At 39.8% G+C, this 19,778-nt stretch overlaps 3 protein-coding genes across 4 annotated transcripts; 1 reads left to right on the top strand and 2 right to left on the bottom strand.

The window, feature by feature from the left end:
* The first annotated feature begins 276 nt into the window (after positions 1-276).
* On the top strand, positions 277-6,301 carry LOC6566227 (carbonic anhydrase 2). Of its 2 annotated transcripts, XM_032738662.2 has the most exons (5): positions 2,285-2,367; positions 2,426-2,678; positions 4,382-5,232; positions 5,302-5,438; positions 5,506-6,127. In XM_032738662.2, exons 3-5 carry the CDS (start codon positions 4,758-4,760, stop codon positions 5,644-5,646), a joined length of 753 nt encoding a protein of 250 aa, XP_032594553.1. In that variant the 5' UTR covers positions 2,285-2,367; positions 2,426-2,678; positions 4,382-4,757; the 3' UTR covers positions 5,647-6,127. The 2 variants fall into 2 exon arrangements, with proteins under 2 accessions (XP_001991990.1, XP_032594553.1); XM_001991954.2 differs by lacking the exons at positions 2,285-2,367; positions 2,426-2,678 and adding an exon at positions 277-576 and having other exon boundaries at positions 5,506-6,301.
* Positions 6,302-6,341: 40 nt separating this feature from the next.
* Positions 6,342-8,063, bottom strand: LOC6566226 (palmitoyl-protein thioesterase 1). Its single transcript, XM_001991953.3, has 5 exons — positions 7,619-8,063; positions 7,400-7,558; positions 6,724-6,873; positions 6,534-6,660; positions 6,342-6,467 (listed from the first exon to the last, which is right to left on the bottom strand). Exons 1-5 carry the CDS (start codon positions 7,975-7,977, stop codon positions 6,342-6,344), a joined length of 921 nt encoding a protein of 306 aa, XP_001991989.1. The 5' UTR covers positions 7,978-8,063.
* A 608-nt stretch (positions 8,064-8,671) lies between these two features.
* LOC6566225 (chitooligosaccharidolytic beta-N-acetylglucosaminidase) lies at positions 8,672-11,811 on the bottom strand. Its single transcript, XM_001991952.3, has 3 exons — positions 11,514-11,811; positions 9,155-10,728; positions 8,672-9,038 (listed from the first exon to the last, which is right to left on the bottom strand). Exons 1-3 carry the CDS (start codon positions 11,630-11,632, stop codon positions 8,857-8,859), a joined length of 1,875 nt encoding a protein of 624 aa, XP_001991988.1. The 5' UTR covers positions 11,633-11,811; the 3' UTR covers positions 8,672-8,856.
* Positions 11,812-19,778: the final 7,967 nt, after the last annotated feature.

The raw sequence follows: 19,778 nt of genomic DNA, 5'->3' as shown, positions 1-19,778 counted from the left end.
TCCACTTGTAGATTTTCTTGCCTCGATTATTTAATTTTTTCTTTTATTTATTTATTTATTTAAAATTTCCTAGTCATCGACATATATTTTTCTGTCTATTTTTTGAATGATTAATAGAAACAATATATCGATAGGTAAGCGACACTGCGTTTGTGTAATCGTAACTCAAGGGGCAGAAACACTGTTAAAAAACCGAGTTTCATTTATTTCCTAATAGAGAACTGTGCAATGTTATCGCAACTGTTAATTAACATTTAATTTGTATTGCTCTGAGTTTTTGTCAACACTGCGTTGTCCCTTGTCCTCGTTCAGTGAATAATTTTTTTTAACTCGTTACGCGACCGTATTTGCTGGCAATGTGGTATTTGTTGTTTGGATTAAATAATATAAACATAGACATATATAAACAATAATCCGCCGCTCCACAAAAAAAGAAGAAAATTGCGGGCGCGTGTGTCAACAATTTTTTCTCTTCTTTTTTTTGGCATTTGCATACATATACATATACATATATACATTTAATGCGGTGACAGCTACGTGCAGAGCCAAAACCAAAAGTAAAACCAAAATCAACAGGTAAATACGAACAATTAGATCAGACAACTGTGTATACAATCATATATATATATATATATATATATATACATATATATATGTAAGTGCATATGTACACATACAATGCATATAAAGACACCAATCTATATATATATATATATATATCGACAACATGTTTGAAGTGAAGTGTTATTCCAAGTCAGTCAGGGCCTCACAGTTATTAATAATCGTTGTCTGACTAACAAAATAACAGCAAAAACACAACGCCGGCAGTGACTGTGACTGTGACAGTGACAGTGACAGTAACAGTGACTGTGCAAGCAATTTAATTGCGCTGCAAATTTGACAATTTTGTGTTCGTTTTGTAAAATATAATATGGCTATAGAGAGATATTCCCCTCTGGCATTGTCAAGGTCAGCTATGTAGTGTAAGGCTGACAATGCACTTGCCGCGCGTTTATTGATTTGCTTTTGGGAGCAGCAACAACAACAATAACAGCTGTCCAACGTCAACATTATTTTCAACACCCCTCGGTGCAAAACGTATGATAATTGTTGAGTATTTGTTATCAGCTGCCATTGCCATTGTCCCGAGACAAGTCTTTCTTAAAGTAAAACGTTCTAATTATGTGCAATTTTTATTTGATATTTGTCTCAATCATATACATCATTCAATTTAGCATTGTAGCTCTCGTTCGAACAATAATAATAATAATAATAATAAAAATAATAGAATTACGTTTCAAAGGACTTTTTCACCACTGCTAACAAATATTAAAAGCGTACACTGTGGCGCCACCTATCAAATGTGACACTGAACTAGTAAGGAGACGGAGAAAGAGGGAAAAAACTAGAAAGAGAGAGATAGCCTTGACTCTAACCTGGACTCTTGTTATTTGGTCGATGGCGGCAGGCTCCTGTTGCTTCCACGCATACACACACACACACACAATCAGGTACACTTGAAACGTATGCTTGCCCCTAATACCTGGATAAATAATGCATGAGGTCATTCGTTGCGTTGCGTTGCGTAGCTGACAAATTAGCATTCTATGCTATGTGCTATTTACTATTTACTTCCCGGTTTCTGCAAGGTTCTGTATTCGTGGACAAAATTCAATTGCCGCAGATTTCTCATTACTTAACTATTCCGCTCTGCGCCCCATTAAATGGACTCTGTTTTCAATATGGATCAAAAGCGATAAGATTTATATATGGATTGTAGTACTTAAGTAATTACTCGGTCAAGTGTTCAATGTTAGTGTGTGTGTGTGATGTATATGTCCACAGCACATGATGATGATTGTGATAAGCAGATTCTTATCAATTCACAACAACCTTTTACTCTTGAGCTGCCCGGTACATCCATCAATCTACTACCTGCCGTCACATGACCTATATATATATATATATATATATATATATATATATATATATATATATATATATATATATATATATATATATACTATATAATACTATGTATATATTTATATATATATTTATCTGGAACGCCACTTGAATTCGTTCTGTTCATTTTCCACATCGTTTCACTCGGCAATCAGATCGGCATATGCAGGCTATATATTTAATGCTGGTAGAAAACGTGATTTTCGTTTATCTCAATGTTTATTCAGCTGTAAGTTTTTTTTTTCCCCTAATTTTCGCCTGATAATGATAATGAAGAATATAGATACACAACAAAAAAGGTTGGGAAAAACCAGATATTATATATTCATGAGCGATTAACTGTGGCGTAAGTTCAAACAAATAAGAAGTAGCCTGGAACCAGACCCGACGATATCTTGTGAGGTAAGTAATTGAAATATCCTAAGCGAGATACACGATATACTTAATTTAATTTGTTTAGTTTTAGATGCAGAAATCATGATGAAAATCACCAGGAAACTGAGGAATGCAACAGAGTAAAACATTTGCCAAGATAACACTGATAACACTGCCTATAATCCCTAAGCAGAACATACATTGTATGCTTGGTGCTATAATACAAATACCAATAAGCAAAGCAAGGAGTCAACAAACATTATTTAATCGTCTGGAAGAACTTGCACTTATCAAACTCTTTAAAAGTCGTCAACTACCAATACTACTGACTGTACAAGGTTAGTTACTGCAAATGACGCATTTAGCGGCAGATATATGTATATATATATATATATATATATATATATATATATATAGTGTATAATCTTGATGCATTTGCTTCATAAGGTGATAAGATATCAGCAACAAGTATGTTCGACGTGTACAACTCACAAAAGGTACGATTGGCCAACAAACAGGACGGGGCCAAAGATCAAAACGCTTGACACGCCCACGGCAAACGGAAAATTTAGCGCAGCAATTCATGATGATGATGTTGATGATGATGTCGTATATGGCCGTTAGATTTACAATTGTATGCCAGTTGATTGATTTGGCTGGACGCAGCAGACGGCCGACATTGTCGCCGAATTTTGACCTGCCTTTTGTTATCAGTAAATTGCCATTGATATGAGCACAAGCTATACACTATATATACTAAGTATAATGGCAATAAGTTCACCGTCGTGGAGATTTCTGGCCTGTCTGCCATCGGCGATAAGTTTGAAATGGTCCCAAGTGGGCCACCGGCAATCGGTGACCGGCGACTGGCATTGATTGCAGCTGTCACGTGAATTTAGGGTATTATATAAATGTCAATTAAAATCGTATTTGGCTTAATAAATGCTAGTCGCTAGCTAATCGCAACAACGCATCGCATATAAATAAGTACATACCATATACAATGGTAAAGTTCCGCAACCACTTGTGTACTATTCATATAAAAAGAACGGTTTATGGCCAAACTCTTATGTTGTTGCCAATAACACTTGTTAATTGATTGACTCGCCTCGACTCGTTAATTGTTCGCGTAATTGCGCTTAGGGAAAGCCAGAGTGGTAAATCAGCCGCACATTGCTCAATTGTTATTTATTGTTGATGTAAATTGCATAGAATTCTATATTCTTGTTATATATGTATGAATGCCATATCGGATCTTAGTCCTGATTAAAAAGTTCATCAAATATTGTATGCCTTTTGTTGTCGTTAATCGCTATACGTTTACTGTGTGTCAAATTGAAGAATCTGTTGTTGTTGTTGGTGTTGATATATATATATATATATATATATATATATATACATATATCCTTGAGAAGGACTCTCGCTTGTGGAGCTCTTAACTTTAACCATTAACATTTATGGCTAATAACTAAATTGTGACCTATCAATTTGTATTTTATACAATATGCAAGAGAATAACAAATCGATACCGACTCAAACAACGGAGGTGCAAATAAGCAAATAAGGCTGCTGAATATTTAAAAAAAAAAAAAAAAAAAAAAAACAAGTCGTGGCACGAGAAGTCGAAGTCGAAGTCGAAGTAGAAGTCATTTCCACGACTCACTTACGTTCACACTCAGAACCACCTTGAACGCATTTCAATTTCTCAAATGGCTAATCAAACATTACTCAATGGTTGCGTTACGGGGGGAGGGTTAAAAAGGGTTGGGGTTGGTGCTGGTGGTGCATTGGAGGTGTATCAATTTCCATTGCAAATAGAGGAGTTGCTTGTTGCCTGGTGGCCGGTGGCCAGTGGATGGCAGACTGTTGCATTGGTCACGCAACCACACCGAACCACACTGAACCAACCAACCGCATTCAATTCAATTGATTTTATTGCTCGTCAAGAGTTTCTTCAATTAATACACAACACAACGGTCATTTGCTTTGCCCATATTCTATGCCATACTAATCAATTTTATTCGCTTTGCGTTTCTTTCAGCCAGTGAAAAAGGGCAGAGTCGGAGCTAACTGAAGTGATAAACGGACGGCTTGGGGGCAGAGCCGTCGCATCCTTATACTTACACTTACACGCCGGAGTCGAGGAGAACAGTCGCCATCACGACGTCGCCGCCGCAAGCGCCACCTTTGTCACCCGAGCACTTGGACGACGCCAGCGCTGCCGATCGCGGGCGTGTCTACAAGCTGAGGAAGAAGAAATACTTGAACGCAGCGCACATCACATAGATTATATAGTTTAGGTAGCAACACGAGCAGCCGATCATCATCAGCAGCAGCAGGAGCAGCAGCAGCATCAGGAGCAGGAGCAGGAGCAGAGCAAAGACGACAGAGGATAGCGGATAGTGGATAAGCATAGCATGCCCGTACAGTCACCAATTGAGATTAGCAATCGCGCCATCGAGCATATCGACGATGTTGATCCGCTCGAATATCATGGCCATTGGGAGCCGGTGGGCGTTGCACGCGTTCAAAACACTGGCACCTCGGCCATGGTCACATTCAGTAAGCGCAAACAACAGCCGTATATCATTGGTGGCGCCCTCGACATGGATATGTACATGTTCGAGCAGCTGCACTTCCATTGGTCCGACACGGACGAATCTGGCTGCGAGCACACGCTGGAGGGCATGAAGTACTCGATGGAGGCGCATGCCGTTCACTATAATGCCAAGTATAAGGATTTTGCCGAGGCAAAAAACAAACCGGACGGACTCGCTGTTGTCGCATTCTTCATACAGGCCTGTGGCGATAAGGATTGCCCCGAATTCAAGAAGATCACCGAGGGTATACGCATTGTCCAAAAGATACACACAAGCGCATCCCTCGACTCGGGTATGCACTCAAAAAACCTAACCAATAATTAGATATGTATGTGAATAATTATCATTCGAAATTTGATAGACTGCCTGTCCTGGATCGGTCTGCAGGAGCTAAGCAAACACTATTATACATACAAGGGATCGCTGACAACGGCGCCGTACTTTGAGAGTGTCACATGGATAATTTACCGGACGCCCATCTATGTGTCGCGTGGCCAGGTAAACTACACATATCAATATCGCCACCAAATCTGATCCAAATAATTTTGTGCATTGTTTTGTGTAGGTCGGCGTGTTCCGCAACTTGCAGTCGTGCCCCAAAGATCAGTCCAAGAAGATAGTCAGCAATTATCGTGAGATTCAGCGTCCGCACAAGGATCCAGAGATCTTCTTTGCGCGCAACACAAACACAAAGTCCAAATTATGATGTGCTTGTCCTGTCTTGTTGCGCTGTCATTAATTTGCCATGATGTATATGGTGCATCTACCAAAAAAACTAGAAGTTCAACTCCACTCCGAAATAACCTCATCAAAGTCCGGCTCCATGGTGATTCTGTGCGGCTTTTGGTTATCTTATTTACTTGTTTTGTTTTTTTTTTTTTTCTTTCCTCTCTTTCTGTGTTTTTAATGTTTTGCTTTTTGCCTACTACTTGTAAATCGATCTATGATGTATGTCAAATGTAAATTCTACAATTCGATGGTTGTCAATAAGCTTTTGTTAACTACTGCCCCATGTACATAGCTAAGCACACACATAAACTTACATCTAAATATCAGCGTTTGTAGTTAATGTGATTACAATGCGCGAATCATAGTCGGATACAAGCGACTGCCTTGCATTGAATATTTCTCGGAAATATTTATTAATTATTATTACATACAACCTTAAAAAAAAAAACACCCATCTACTGAATATGTATAAACTTTTAAATTAAGCAAACCTAATTTTTTGTATGCAAACCTGAATTTCGAAACTATCAATATAATATATATATATATATACATATACATATAACATATATATACACCATATATATGTAGATATATGTATGTCATATCGTGCGTTAATCAGCACATGTGTATATGCGCTACTATAGCTTTTCTTTGTTGGCCCATCATCTCTTAGTCTGATTCCAGCAGCAGTGGCACCAGATGCTTCACAAACCACTCCTTGGGTATGGCCAGATGATCGCCTTCGATGCTTAGAAACTGCAGTTTTCCACGCAAATTCATTAGCTCCAGTCCAAGCTGCAAGCAAGCAGGCAGGCATTCATATTAAATGGAATGCAATTTCAATCTCATCGGGGAACTTACATTGTTGAAAACTTTGCTCTGATTGAGCGGCAATATGGTTTTATCCTGGCCAGGTGCATAGAACTCAAACCACTGCGTCTCCTTCGGCTGCACAATGGTGTCGTTGAGAAACTTGACCATTACAAATCTGCCAAGAATTCGCATTCATTAACACATCAAATGAAATGTCAATCATTGACACGCCTCTCACCTTGTCAGCTTGTTGAGATTCTCCGCATATCTTTCGTTGACATACAGCTCATTGTTGATGTCCGCCAGAAAACTGCTCTTGAGCCGATAGCTGCTCTCGTCGAGAGGATCGTGCCAATATGTGGCCTGGACCAGATCATTTTGTACCCATCTGCATATATATATATATATATATATATATATATATACATTTTGTACAGTTGCGGTCAAAATAATAGTACTGCTGCTTCTCAAAGCATTGCGTAAAAATGTGGTGATCAAATCGAGAACTCTTCAGAATTTAGAAAAATTCAATTCGGCAAAACAAAAAATGTTTTATTTTCCAAATACCTAACGTTGTCAAATATACCCACCCATCATATCTAGTTTTTCGAAATATTATTTAGCCGCAGGGAAAGCTGAGAAAACTTCACTATTATTCTACTGCTATTATAATGATAAATATAAATAATAATTTAATAAAAATAAATATACAAATAATCAATTCAAGGACTTTAATTTGTATTGTTAATAAATTTGATAGCTATGCCAACATTTAATGCTTACTTATCTTCAGTATTGATGGCTTGTATTTAAATCAAATTTTTATAATTGTTAAACTATATTTTACCATTTTCCACAACGGGCACTACTATTATTTTGACCGCAGCTGTATGTATATGGCTGACATTACTTACTTCTCGTAGGCGGCATAGTTGAGGAGTCGGGTGATGTGCTCGCAGCTGCTGACGCTCAGCGTTGGACACTTGGGCAGGCCAAAGACACCCTGATGCTGTCCGCCCAAACTGATCAGCGTTCGCATTCGCGGTACGGGGCAGCGTTGGGCCACCGCTCGACTGCGCCGGAGCAGAAAGAAGAATGAAAAGAATGCAAATCCTTGTCCACTGTCTACTTACAGGAATTGAGCGCCCTGCGAGAAGCCAATGGCATTGTAGCCATTGGAGAGTTGCTCATCTTGGGCCAGCTGTTTGCAGACGTAGTCCACCTGCTTGTTGGGATGTATGAAAAAGCCGCTTTCATAGTCCAGCACAATGTTAGCACCGATTTCGAGGGAACGCACATAGCTGACATTTGTTTGCTCCATGATCAGTTTCTTGATGGAGCCCAGACTGAAGGGGAAACAACAAGTGTCGCCCATGCCGTGCCACAGTACCACGGGCAGTACATTCCCATTGCTGCTGTTGCCACTTTCTGCTTTGGCATGGCCAAAGTACAAGCAGCTTATCAAATAAACTGCACAGTTGACAAGACGCATTTTGCTCTGAACTTCAACAGTGCCGGGTTTTTAGTTGTTCTTCGTTGTGTTTTTGTTTTGTTCGCTTTATATACAAAGTGATGGGGCTGCCAGATTTTGCGAACAGCTGTCTAAGGCAAACAACGCTGCCACATTTTCGAATGAAAACGGTTGTGAATAAGCAAATGGATTTATTCTGTCCTTCTCCTTGTGACTAACGCACATCACGTCCTTTAAAAATCGACAACAATATGGGTCGAGCTAGAACCTATTTTCTTGTCGCCTGTGTGCTCCTTTTTCTTGGGTAACGTAGCCAATGCCGCGACCTAATCGGTGTCATTGTTGCGAGTGACTACTGTGCTAAGGTCCAAAGAAAGAGATGCGTTCCTAGACGAAGTGATGCAATAAATTTTACTTTTATTAAAGTCTTTGGCGCAGTAAACTTTGTTTTTGATTTGTTGCATCAGTCAATATCCAAATAAGTGCAACAGTTTATGTTGGCTGCGTCAACGATTGTGATGTCTCTATGTGTCCATCCCCATGAGTTCAACCAGTCAGTGAGTTAGTTAGCGCCCTCTATTTCTAGTGGATTGTGGGTCACTGTCAGATGCTTGCTGATATGCGTTTCGTAGCAATTGACCGATGACAGACGACTCTTGGGCGTTAAATTCAAACAATTTAAGTTGAATAATTAATTAAAACCATTAACCATGGGTCAGGTATATATTTAAGTATATTGAAAGCAACTTGATCAAAGCAAAATTTGAGCTCTTTCTATGTAAAATTTGTACTTAAAAATAAATTTCTGACTTCTAATCGAGCACTTGAATATATCTGCATATACATTGGTATGTGTGAGTTAATTATGATACAGGGCACAATTAGATCGAGTCGATTGATTCAGAGACATTGTCCTTCGTGCAGCACACACCAGTGCGGCACCACAGCATCCGGATGGATGCCACGTGCGATAAGCCGTTCCCGATACCGATAGAATCGACGTTGAGCCAAGGAAGCGGATGATCTCGGATTCGACCACAGGCGCTCGGCGGCAGCACCCGCTCTCGGCCAGATGCGCGCCTCTACAAGAGAGGGATAAGACAGAGACCGAGAGAGGGAGAGAGAGAAAGAGAATGAGAAAGAGAGAGAGAGAGAGAGATTGTGTGTGTGATCGCTTTGTGTGTGAGGAATTACTTACCTAGGGAGTTCTGATCCACATACTCGCTCCACATACACACCTCGCCGCCGAGCACCTGAGCCGCCTGCTGCACCTGAGGCAATTGGTTGCTGGCAGCGCGTGGTGCAACTGGTAGCGCATTGTCGTACACCTTGCGCCAGTTGTAATAGCTGGTGCTGCCCCAGAAACCGTGATCCAAATACCAGGCATCCTTGGTGGAGATGAGCAGGCGATAGCCGCGTTGCAGCAAATTCCGATTGAGCGGATCCTGTGCCCCGACCCACGTTTGGACGATGAAACGCTCCTTGGGCAGCAGCTGTTCGATGTGCTCCGGGTCGGTGAGGCGGCTGGACCACAAGATCACCGGCTTCGCCGCACTGACACTTGGAAACATGCGACGGTTGATCTCATCCCATGCCTGAAGATTGCGCTGATGAAATTGCGACCAGAGGCGCAGAAAGCTCGCCTCGCTCAAATCATAGCCGCGCTTCTTCATTTCGGTGGTTATCTCGTCGGTGTGGTTCCAGCAGGGCACGTACACCTCATCGCCGCCCATGTGGATGGTCTCCTCGGGTGCGCCCAGCTCGGCAACATCCTCGAGTATCTCTTTGAGCACCGCATACATGTGCTCGTTCAGCGGATTCAGTTGGCCACATGGTGGCTGGACACAATAGTTGCGCCACGGCGTCCGATTCAAACAGACGGACATGTTGCCCATGCCGGAGGAGGGTCCCCACTGCCAGCCGTTGCCCGCATGCGAGGGTCCATCGATTTCGAGGAGGATGCGTATGCCACGCAGCCGTGCATATTTCACCAGATTCACGGCATCCATGTGCGAGTACGTCTGACCCGTGGAATACGCACCATATTGTTGCATTTCGGGCACACGCGTTATCTCTAGCGGAAAACTATGCGTGTCCACCACATGCCAATGGAGTACATTCAACTTGGACGCTGCCATCGCATCCAGGGTGTTCCGCATATACCGCAGCGGCATGAAATTACGAGCGGTGTCCAGCAGCAGGCCGCGATGCGGATAGGCGGGTCGATCATGCACCCGTGCGGCACTCACCAGCAGCAGTCCATTGGACAGACTGCCCGTGACCAGATTGGTGAGCGTTTCGAAGGCGTGCCGTGCTCCGTAGACCGTCGACGCCTTGATGTCGACGAAGGTGACGGCGTCCGTGGTGCGCACGACCATCATGTAACCCTCGTCTGTGGTCCAGTCGAGCAGCAGGCTGCTATCGTTGACTGCCGCCTTGACCAGCACCTCCTTGCTGCTGCCCAGCGTGCAATTGCGCAAGCATTCCTTTAGCAGATTGCTCACAAACAAGCGATTCGTTTCGCGTAGAAACTGGGTTGTTACCGGATTGGGGGCGACCACATTGAACCGCACCTTCCACGGATCAAAGTGCACCCGCTCGTTGGACAGAGTGCACTCAACCGTGGGCATTGGCCAGATCGAGCCATATTTGCCACAGGATAGCCGACAATCCCGTTGACTCTCAAAACGGTGGTGATTGTTTTCCACCACAGCGGCGGATAGCACTTCCTTCTCGGGCAGGCAAAGATCGGTCGAGTCGCAGACCCATTTGCTACAAGTAAATTACGAAATTTGAATCAGCACTAAAATCATCGTCTGCCATATCCTGCTATATGTTGATCCTGATCAAGAATATATATACCTTATGGGGTCAGAGATGCTACCCTCTGCCTGTTACATACTCAAGCGCAAAACTAATATACGCTTTTTACCTAGTTTCATAAAAATACTCAACTCTCTTCGTCTGCTTGTTGTTCGAATTTCGCTTACAGAATTGCAATTATTTAACAGCTCAGTGGCTGTTATTCTCGTATTTAACAGCTCAATGGCTGTTACTCTCGTGCATAAGGCAAACTCATCGCTGCATCACTTAATTGACAGATTTACAACGGTTACGACTGCAGTAATTGATTGAGCTCGACTGCGATATACCCTGCAGTTAAACAATTTCTAGTTCTATTATAATCCAAAATAAAATCTCATATTGAGCTCATTTCTTAAAGTTAAAATATATTTACGCCTGTTGATATTAATGAGATTAATATGAGAATATATTTTCGACTATAAATTGGACGTTTCTAATTTGATATTAATGAAATTTTCACAGTTGTTCAATAATATGTTAATGTAAAAAATATATTTATAAGAAGCCTCTGCTTATAAAATTGTGGTTTTTATTGTTATCGGAAGTCGATATAAATCGATATTGGAGAAACGGATGCAGCTATCGATATCGAAGCAAACTTGATAAAAGTATAAAAAAACAGAAACACAAAAAATTTTTTATTTTCTAAAACAATCCTGTGGAGTATTTTTTGGTTTAGCATTTGCACAAACCTTCTGCTGTTGCCGGCACTCTCGCTGCTATCGTCAGCGACTGCGACTGCGATAGAGGCTGCGAGCGCTGCACAGAGCAAGAGCGTGAGATTACAATGCTTGAAACGATTGAAGAGCATTTCGTAACCGCTTTGCTCCGCTTGTTCCGTTCTATGTACTATGATGCACTACAATTGATAACCGCTAAGTGTAAGCAAGCTGCGGCAAAAGAACACCAAACCTGACTGCGAATTTCGCATGCAGCACCAATGACCACGGCGCATGCAAATGGGCGCAGCACAAAAACCGAACTGAAACTAAATTAAATGCTGAAAAAAGACTAGCTTATCGGTTGAGCTTATTTTTTGTAGCAACGCGCGCTGGCGTCGCGTCGGCGTTGAAGCGTTGCGCTGCGTTGCGTCGGGTTGCGCTCGTCAAGTTGGCAGAGTCAAAGAGCGAAAATATGTTGCTGTTATTGTTGTTACTGTTATGCTTTGCAGTGCGATGTGGTGAATGGGAAAGGGGAAATAGTAGTTGTTGAGTGGGGGAGGGGAAGGGAAAGGGAGAGGGCGAGGCAATCGCATTGGTTTTGCAGTTGCTGTTATTGCCGCTGCTGCTGCTGCTTTCCCGCTGTCATCTGGGACAAGCACAATCGAGGGCGACCTGATAAAAAGAATGGCAATAACAACAACAACAACAACAATAATTCGATTTTAAAAGTAAATATTTTTGGTATTGACTTTTTAAAGAAATAAAATTTTATATGAATAAAGCTAGCAATAATATTAATTCGATTTTTTATAGAATGAATTAGGTTTAATAATAGGTGGCTCTTAGCTTTTTATACAGATATACTTGCCTATATGGCATAATAATAATGCTTAAGAGACATGATTAAGTTGATATGCCCGATGGAAAGTAGATGAGCAGACGAGAATTGGAAAGCCATAACATGGATCAAAATGTATTCCAAATTGGCGCAAAACTGATTCGCATGCCAAAAAGTCAATGGACAAGTTAAGTTTGCTAATTGCAAAGTCGAATGAGAAATTTTGCACTTGCCTGCAAATGACTTGAAACGGTACCTAGTAGCTGGTGGCAGTGGCAGACCGAACGAACTTGCGAACGATGTTGCAGTCATAGTCCACAAAACTGCTACTTGGATACTTTATTTGTATTTCGATGTTTTTTTTTTTACAGTAATACTTAAAAAGATCCCAGCGCAGAGTCAGAGAGTGGAGAACGAATGCAATGCATACCAAATCAATGGGGTTCCTCTGATTAATAATAATTCCGGCTTAGTGCAGTTTGTGAATTCCATGTATATATTTGCTTGCATTTAAATATATATGTGCATATAAAAAATATATATATATTTTACTGTACTGTGGTATCAATGCTTGCCTTAAGTCAATGTCCGCTTCAAAGTCGGGACTCACTCAAGAAAATTACCTCATAATGGGAAAAAATCACTTTAGTGATTAAGCAGCAAACATTCTGATTTACAGAATGGCAAAGCATATTTATTCTTTTATAAACATGATATCATTTTGAATAAAAAGTAAATAAAATGATAATATATAAGTATGAATACGAATGCTTAAAATATTGACTGATTATACTATGAAATATGCCTTCGACGAGAGGGATCTCAATTAGAGTACGTATTTTTTATTTGTATTTTTTGCTTGTTTTCGGTTATTCTATTCACAAAATCACCCGCATATTTTACACCCTCTTCCATTATGTTAGTATATTCGCACAAACCAAACTCAAAAAGAATAAGTCGAGAGCAAATTAAAAAGCACAAATCCATGAGCTGAAAACTGAAAACTGAAATGTGAACTCATGTGTGTGTGTGTGTGTGTGTGTGTGTGTGTGGGCATTGTTGAATATTATTTTTACTGTATTCGGCATTTACGTCTGCACTCACACTCGCACCCGTTTCACACACACACACACACAGGTCATTTTCAGTATTAATTCCTTTTTATTATTATTATATGTATTTCCAGTTAATTTTAATTTTCATGGTGCGCTTTTGTGCGCTTTCAAATGAATTATGAGAAAGCGCCGCCTTGGCCCATTGTTGTTGTTGCTGTTACTGTTGTTGTTGCTGCGCCAGTGTTGCCGCCTCAGAGTTCGAGCATGAGTGCGAGTGTGAGTGTGAATACGGATGTGAGTGCGAGTGTGAGTGCGAGTGCGTGTGGGTGCCTTAGTTAGTATGCAGTTAGAATAATTAAAAACTTGTGCATAGCGAAGCCAGGCAGGCAGCATCCAAAGCAAAGAATAATTGGTGATGAGACGAGTGCCATTAAAGTATTCATTCGGCTGCAATATAACAACTTACACACACATACATACATGTGTGTGTATGAGTAAGTGTAGTGCATTATAAAGAATTTATTTGCTTATTATTTATTTATTTATTTATGTAATTTTTATTTAAAGTAGACACAAAAATACAAAAAGTAAAAAAAAATTTAATTGAAATTAATCAAATAAGAAATAGTTATCAGTTTACTTAAGCTAAATAAAAACGAAATGTGAGATTTAGTTGTTATTGTAATAGGATTGCTTAGCTTCAAATAATGGTAATCTTTAGCAGTAGAAACAACTCTCAAAAAATAATGAAAGTTTTTTTTTATTACGATTAATATTAAATCATATTCATATTAATATTATTTAACCGAAACATATTTCGGTTCTGCTTATTGCTAGCTAACGGTACTGCTACGCAACTGTTCAGTAAAAAAATGTTTGTTGTTTGTTTCAAATTGATATCGGTTCTGGTAACTGCTGCTTCAAAAATTTTGAATTTCGGTTCGGAACTTCAATCGGTTAATTTCGGTCTCGGTCAATCATAACTTCTGCGTGACTCATTCGTGTCCATCTCTAGGGACACACACACACACACACACACACACACACATGTACACATGTGGGAGCGAAATGAATTTGCTCAACAGTTTCTGGCTTTCTGGGCACGGATTGCAGACTGCAGAATCCGTATTCGAAAACTACTGCGACTAAACTCTCAGCTCCTGTTTCTGCTGCTGCTCCTGCTCCTGCTCTGGTCTTGGTCCACTGCAGGACAATGCAGATGCAACCCCAACCGCCACTGATTATGACGTTGATTACATTGTGGCAGCGCACCCTCTCACGCCCCTCCCCCCCTCTCTGACGACCCTCGCACGCCATGAGTGGTGTCCACCGCCTAGTGGGCATGTCCGTCAGGCCGTCAGTTAGTTCCTCAGTCCGTCAGTTTGTCAGTCAACGGCTGCTTAGAACAATGCGAGATTAAAAAGCTGTAACAAATTACAAGCAAAACGGCAAATAAATTACAAAATAAAAAGCCAGCTTGCAAAAAAAAAAAAACCCGAGCAGAAACAAAAAGTGAACGCAAAAAAAACCCGGAGCGATGGGCGTGGCGACTCCCCGGACCCCGGACTCCGGTACACCATAGAGTTCAGCGGCCGGAATATCAGATGGATATCAGATCATGTCCTGCCCCCGTCGTCTTGTACGTTGTATTGTGCGACGGAACTTATGGCAAAGTTGATTAGCAACTGATAACCGAAAACACACAGATCAGCAATAAAGATAACGCAACAAAAAATAAATAAAAAATAAAAAAATAAATAAATAAATTGTTGGTATTTTTAGAAATGACTGGCATTTTAGTCTAGATTATTGACAAAAAACAAATAAGTAATCGTAGCTGGTGTTATTCAATATGTACTCGTAAATATAAATATTACAAAAATATAACCGAATCAATTAAATTCCACAGCACAAATACAGAAATATATTTTTATGCGTAAGCAGAAAACTTCTGATTCTGATTCTGGATTTCCAATTCCAATTCAAATTAACGATAGTAATTGAGATATTTTAATTTTATGCAATAAATTATGATTAACAGAAATTGAGATAATTTAAATAAAGAAAAAAAGAATAGATTGAATTGGATGTTTTTCATTTTGGTATTTATATTATATTAATTTGATATGTGTGTAATTATTGAAATTTTCTTCTTTTACTATATAAACAAAACAACGACTCTGCCACAAATGTATGTGTGTGTGTGTGTGTGAATTGCCTGTAATCCTGTTGTCGACTTGAATCTTCTTGTCGTTTGCCATTGACATTAGCTGCATTGTTTCAAGCACACACGGGTTAACAACTGCTGCTACGACTGTGGTGACCAGCAAATCAAATCAAATCAAATCAAATCAAACTTAACTCTTCTACATGCATGCTGTGGCGTAGCATTTATTCCGTGCTGCAGGTGCAGGTGGTAGAATAAACTTGCAACGGCAAGAAACTTCGAGCGGAGTAACTCGAGCTAGTTACACTCAGCAAAAATGTATGTTCCTTGTAAAGCGCATTTTAGAAATAATATTTAATATTTTTTTTTGTAATTTGGAAAAAAATCTAGTTAATTGAGATTGTTAAATTGCCTTTTTATTTTGCATATTTTTTAATTGTTTTATACGAACTGATAATATCGACGATTACTGTAACTGGTTCTTGAAGAAATGTTGAGTTTGGCTTCGATTTTGATTACTGAGTTTTGATGGGTTAAAGTTGGAGTTCCGGTTAGGTAAGCATGTATTTTTCACAGTGTTTTCTTTTGGGTGGGGATGGGATAGGGCTTCCCCTACTGTGGCTTACTTGCCATTGTTGTTGTTATTGTTGTTGTTGCTTTCGATGCACATGTTGTCGTGTTTCGTTGCTTTTTGTTGTTGTTGCTGTTGTTGTTGTTGCTGTTGTTGCTGTTGTCGCTGTTGTTGCTGTTGTTGTTTTTGTTGTGCCGCAAACAATGCAAATTGCATGAATGAATGCCATTTTGCATTTGATTTGTTGTTGTTGTTGTTGTTGCTGCTGCTGCTGCTGCTGTTGTCTTCGCACAGAGCTTGCATTCGCATTGAATTTCTCTTTTGATTAAATCAAATGCATAAAATGTTTTCAATTCAATCAGACGAACCGTACAAAATACAAAATACAACAAAAAAAAAAACGGCAGCAGAGAAAAGAGAATCGAAATCTAAATCAAAATCGGCCTCAGCCACCACGCTTAACTTTTTTTTAATTTGTGCACAGTTTTTTTTTGTTTTTTTTTTTTGTTTTTTCTTTATATACCCTACCTGCTTTGTAAGTGTAACTGAAGAGGGTAGTACATATGATCGAGTTGGGCAACAAATAAAATCTCGTCCATAAAATATATATGGAAAAAAACTCAACTATTTATTTTATTTTTCTAATATTAATTTAGAATGCCAACAACAGCTTTTTTAAGTAAGGCCTTAGTCGGATATGCCCGAAAACAGAGCTTTTTACATTTTTTTGTTTGTTTTTTTTTGCCACATGTGTGTGAGCATCTAGTTTTTTAATTAATTGCACTAACATTTACCCCTCGACATTGCCTTTGTCGAGCATTGCTTTGGCATTGTTTTAATTCTATTTGGTTTTTTTTCTTCTTTTCTTTGTTTTTTGTTTTTTGTTTTTGACTGAGTTTTGATTTCATTACCCGACAATTGTTGTTCAAGTTCAAGGCGAGCTGAGCTCAGCAGCTCTTTTGAACTTTAGCCGAGCTGCTAAAGCTGTCCAACTGAAGAATAATTAATTAGAGCTTGATAGAAAGCCAGTGTAGCCCAAAAAAGAAGCCAATAAAAAATAAATTACAAAAATAAGAAATAAAGATAACACTTCAGTTTTGTTTTAAGAAACTGCCGACTAATTATAGAGTGTTGCTGATAATAAAAAAAACAACTGAAGCCATTAATTAAATCACTGCTGGCATATTATAGAAGAAGAAAATCAGTTCGACTTATTAGACGATTTCTGTTCAATATATAAGTACGAAAACAATTGAAAAGTTCATTTTATATTTCTTTAAAAACAAATTCATTATTGACATTTCAAATGTGTCTTGAAATGTTGTGGCTGATTTCATATTTAGCACAAATTATGGCCTTCTGATAGCTTCCGCTGCTTGTCAATGATAATACAAACTTGGATCGGAGGAAGGGGGACTGGGTGGCAGTGGTAGGTAGCAGAATTCCGAGCAGAAATTCTGATTACATATTATGATTTCATATTTACCAAGACGAAGAAAATGAGATAACGTTCAACAGCGAAGCACACAACGCAAGAAACAAAACAACATCAAATGTTTCCGAGAGTTGCAGATATATATATATATATATATATATAGAGAGAGAGAGAGAGGAATGTGGGAGATGGGTTGGGGGTTGGGGGTGACTGCTGAGGGCAGCAGCTGAGTTGTTCCGGATGGGCTGCCAACTAGCATAAACTTGACTGCCTGCCTCAATCTCAGTTTGCGTGGATGCGGATGCTTAATGCTCTACATCGCCAGTTACTTGTACACATCTCAGAGAATTTGTAACGGGACGCAGGCGGCACCTGTTGAACAATTTGTTTGTTCAGAAAGATCCTCTAATGCCGAAAGTGTGTAATTATTTTAATTCAATATTAAGCTTTTTTTTTTTTGTTTTGTGTATAAACCAATATTATTGGTATATATGGTGCCCAAAAAATATTTATATATTAAATATATATATTTATTTATATTATTATTTAAATTTATTATTACAATAGTAGTGGAATAATAGTGAAGTATTCTCAGCTTTCTAATTATATTTGATTACGTTTAACATTTATTTAATTAAAATAATTGTATTTTAAAACCACTCCAGAAGAGAAACCAAACTCTTTTTGTTTTGCGGAATATAATATTTCGCTCATATTGAAGATTTTGAAGGCGTCTCGATTTTAACACCATAAAATGAGTCATAATTTTACTGCTATAATGTTGACGGCAATTGTAGGTCTGGTCTCTGGCCTTTCAAAACTTGATTATATTTTATTATCATATTATTTATAATGGAGTATTTTTTTAAAGTCGAATCAGTTGAAGAGAGTTGCATAAATTTCGAGTTATGCATTTTGTTTCTTGAGAATATGTCTAATTTTATATTAAATAAAATAATCGCTTTCAATTTAATTACTATTTAAATAAGAGCATCGTGGTATTCAGTGTATTTAGTATTTAGTGTTTGCTTATAAATTGTCTTGTCCTTATTTCTTTTAGTCTTGGTCTCCTTCTCCCGCCCACATCAACTTATCCATCTTTCGCCCTCTCTCGCTCTCGCTCTCTCTCTTTGTGTCTTTCTCTCTCGCTCTCTCTCTCTCTCTGTCTCTCTGTCTTGCTTAATGCTTGTTGTGCTTGTCGCAAGGCGCCAACATAATCAGTATAACAAATGAGATCCTTGTCGACAGTTGTTTGTTGCTTTTGTGTCAGTGGCATCATCATTACAATGAGATAGAAAGAGAGAAGGGAATGGAGTGGGTGAGGGGCGAACGTGGCAGTTAGGGGTTGGGGTTGGGGTTGGGACTGTTTTTGGGTGGGTTGGGCGCTCTGTCAACGTTCTCCGCTGTCGGCTCTTTTTGCCTGACACTCTACATTGTTATTGTTATTATTTTTGCTGCCTTTATGCAATGTTTTGATTAATTTTTGCCGCAGCCACCAAACTCTCCCAACCTCTTAGCCTAACCCCCCACTCTCCCCCCGTCCATTCCCCGCCCCTCGCATGCATTTGCCTGACTGCATTTGCGCTGTTGCTGTCGCTGTGGGTGGGGGCGCGGGCGGGGGATCGGGGTAATGGGGGCGTGGCTGTTTTGTTTAGTAGTTTTACGGCTCGCTTTCGGTAAACAATGAAAGCTGACGGTGCGCATTGTCTCGTGCCATGGTAATAACGGTATAGAGACAGAGCTGGCAAGATGGAAGGGGAGTGAAGGGTGTGTGTGTGGGGGGGGGTGGTTGGCTGGGGCAGAGATGGAACACAAATGGAACGAAGATGCTGCCACATTGAGATTTAATAAATCAACATGGCGGACACAGAGCAACTGAACACAAGAAGCAGAAACAATGAACACAAGCCAGATAGACAGATGAAGAGACTGAGACAGAGACAGGAGAGACAGGAGGGAGAGGAGGAGAGAGGGAGAGAGGGAGAGGGGGAGAGAGGGAGAGAGCGACAGGGAGGAAACAGAATTCCATTTTGCAAACCAATTTTGTAAATTATAACGCATTTTATACTTTAAGCAAGCCTGGCAATTCTCACTGGATATCCACAATGAACTTCTAATCTTTACACAATCACACACACACTCACACACACACATGCACACACACACATGCACACACACTGACACACATATATCAATTATATTGATTGCATTTGCATTGCGGCAAAGCGT

This window comes from Drosophila grimshawi, unplaced genomic scaffold (assembly GCF_018153295.1).
Source record: "Drosophila grimshawi isolate 15287-2541.00 unplaced genomic scaffold, ASM1815329v1 contig_848, whole genome shotgun sequence".
NCBI classification, from domain to species: domain Eukaryota; kingdom Metazoa; phylum Arthropoda; class Insecta; order Diptera; family Drosophilidae; genus Drosophila; species Drosophila grimshawi.
Note: the sequence above shows the minus strand (reverse complement) of the source record. Positions and strands in the feature narration are given on the sequence as shown.

What these genes read in the sequence shown, in the direction of transcription:
- LOC6566226 (XM_001991953.3), bottom strand. Translation starts at nt 7,977, where the DNA reads ATGCGTCTTGTCAACTGTGCAGTTTATTTGATAAGCTGCTTGTACTTT. An exon ending in AACTATGCCGCCTACGAGAA is followed by an intron (nt 6,874 to 7,399) that starts GTAAGTAATGTC and finishes ATATATATGCAG; the next exon opens with ATGGGTACAAAATGATCTGG. An exon ending in AGAGCAAAGTTTTCAACAAT is followed by an intron (nt 6,468 to 6,533) that starts GTAAGTTCCCCG and finishes GCTTGCTTGCAG; the next exon opens with CTTGGACTGGAGCTAATGAA.
- LOC6566225 (XM_001991952.3), bottom strand. Translation starts at nt 11,632, where the DNA reads ATGCTCTTCAATCGTTTCAAGCATTGTAATCTCACGCTCTTGCTCTGT. An exon ending in AGTGCCGGCAACAGCAGAAG is followed by an intron (nt 10,729 to 11,513) that starts GTTTGTGCAAAT and finishes ATTTACTTGTAG; the next exon opens with CAAATGGGTCTGCGACTCGA. An exon ending in TGTGGATCAGAACTCCCTAG is followed by an intron (nt 9,039 to 9,154) that starts GTAAGTAATTCC and finishes CCTCTCTTGTAG; the next exon opens with AGGCGCGCATCTGGCCGAGA.
- LOC6566227 (XM_001991954.2), top strand. Translation starts at nt 4,758, where the DNA reads ATGCCCGTACAGTCACCAATTGAGATTAGCAATCGCGCCATCGAGCAT. An exon ending in AAGCGCATCCCTCGACTCGG is followed by an intron (nt 5,233 to 5,301) that starts GTATGCACTCAA and finishes GAAATTTGATAG; the next exon opens with ACTGCCTGTCCTGGATCGGT. An exon ending in TCTATGTGTCGCGTGGCCAG is followed by an intron (nt 5,439 to 5,505) that starts GTAAACTACACA and finishes TGTTTTGTGTAG; the next exon opens with GTCGGCGTGTTCCGCAACTT.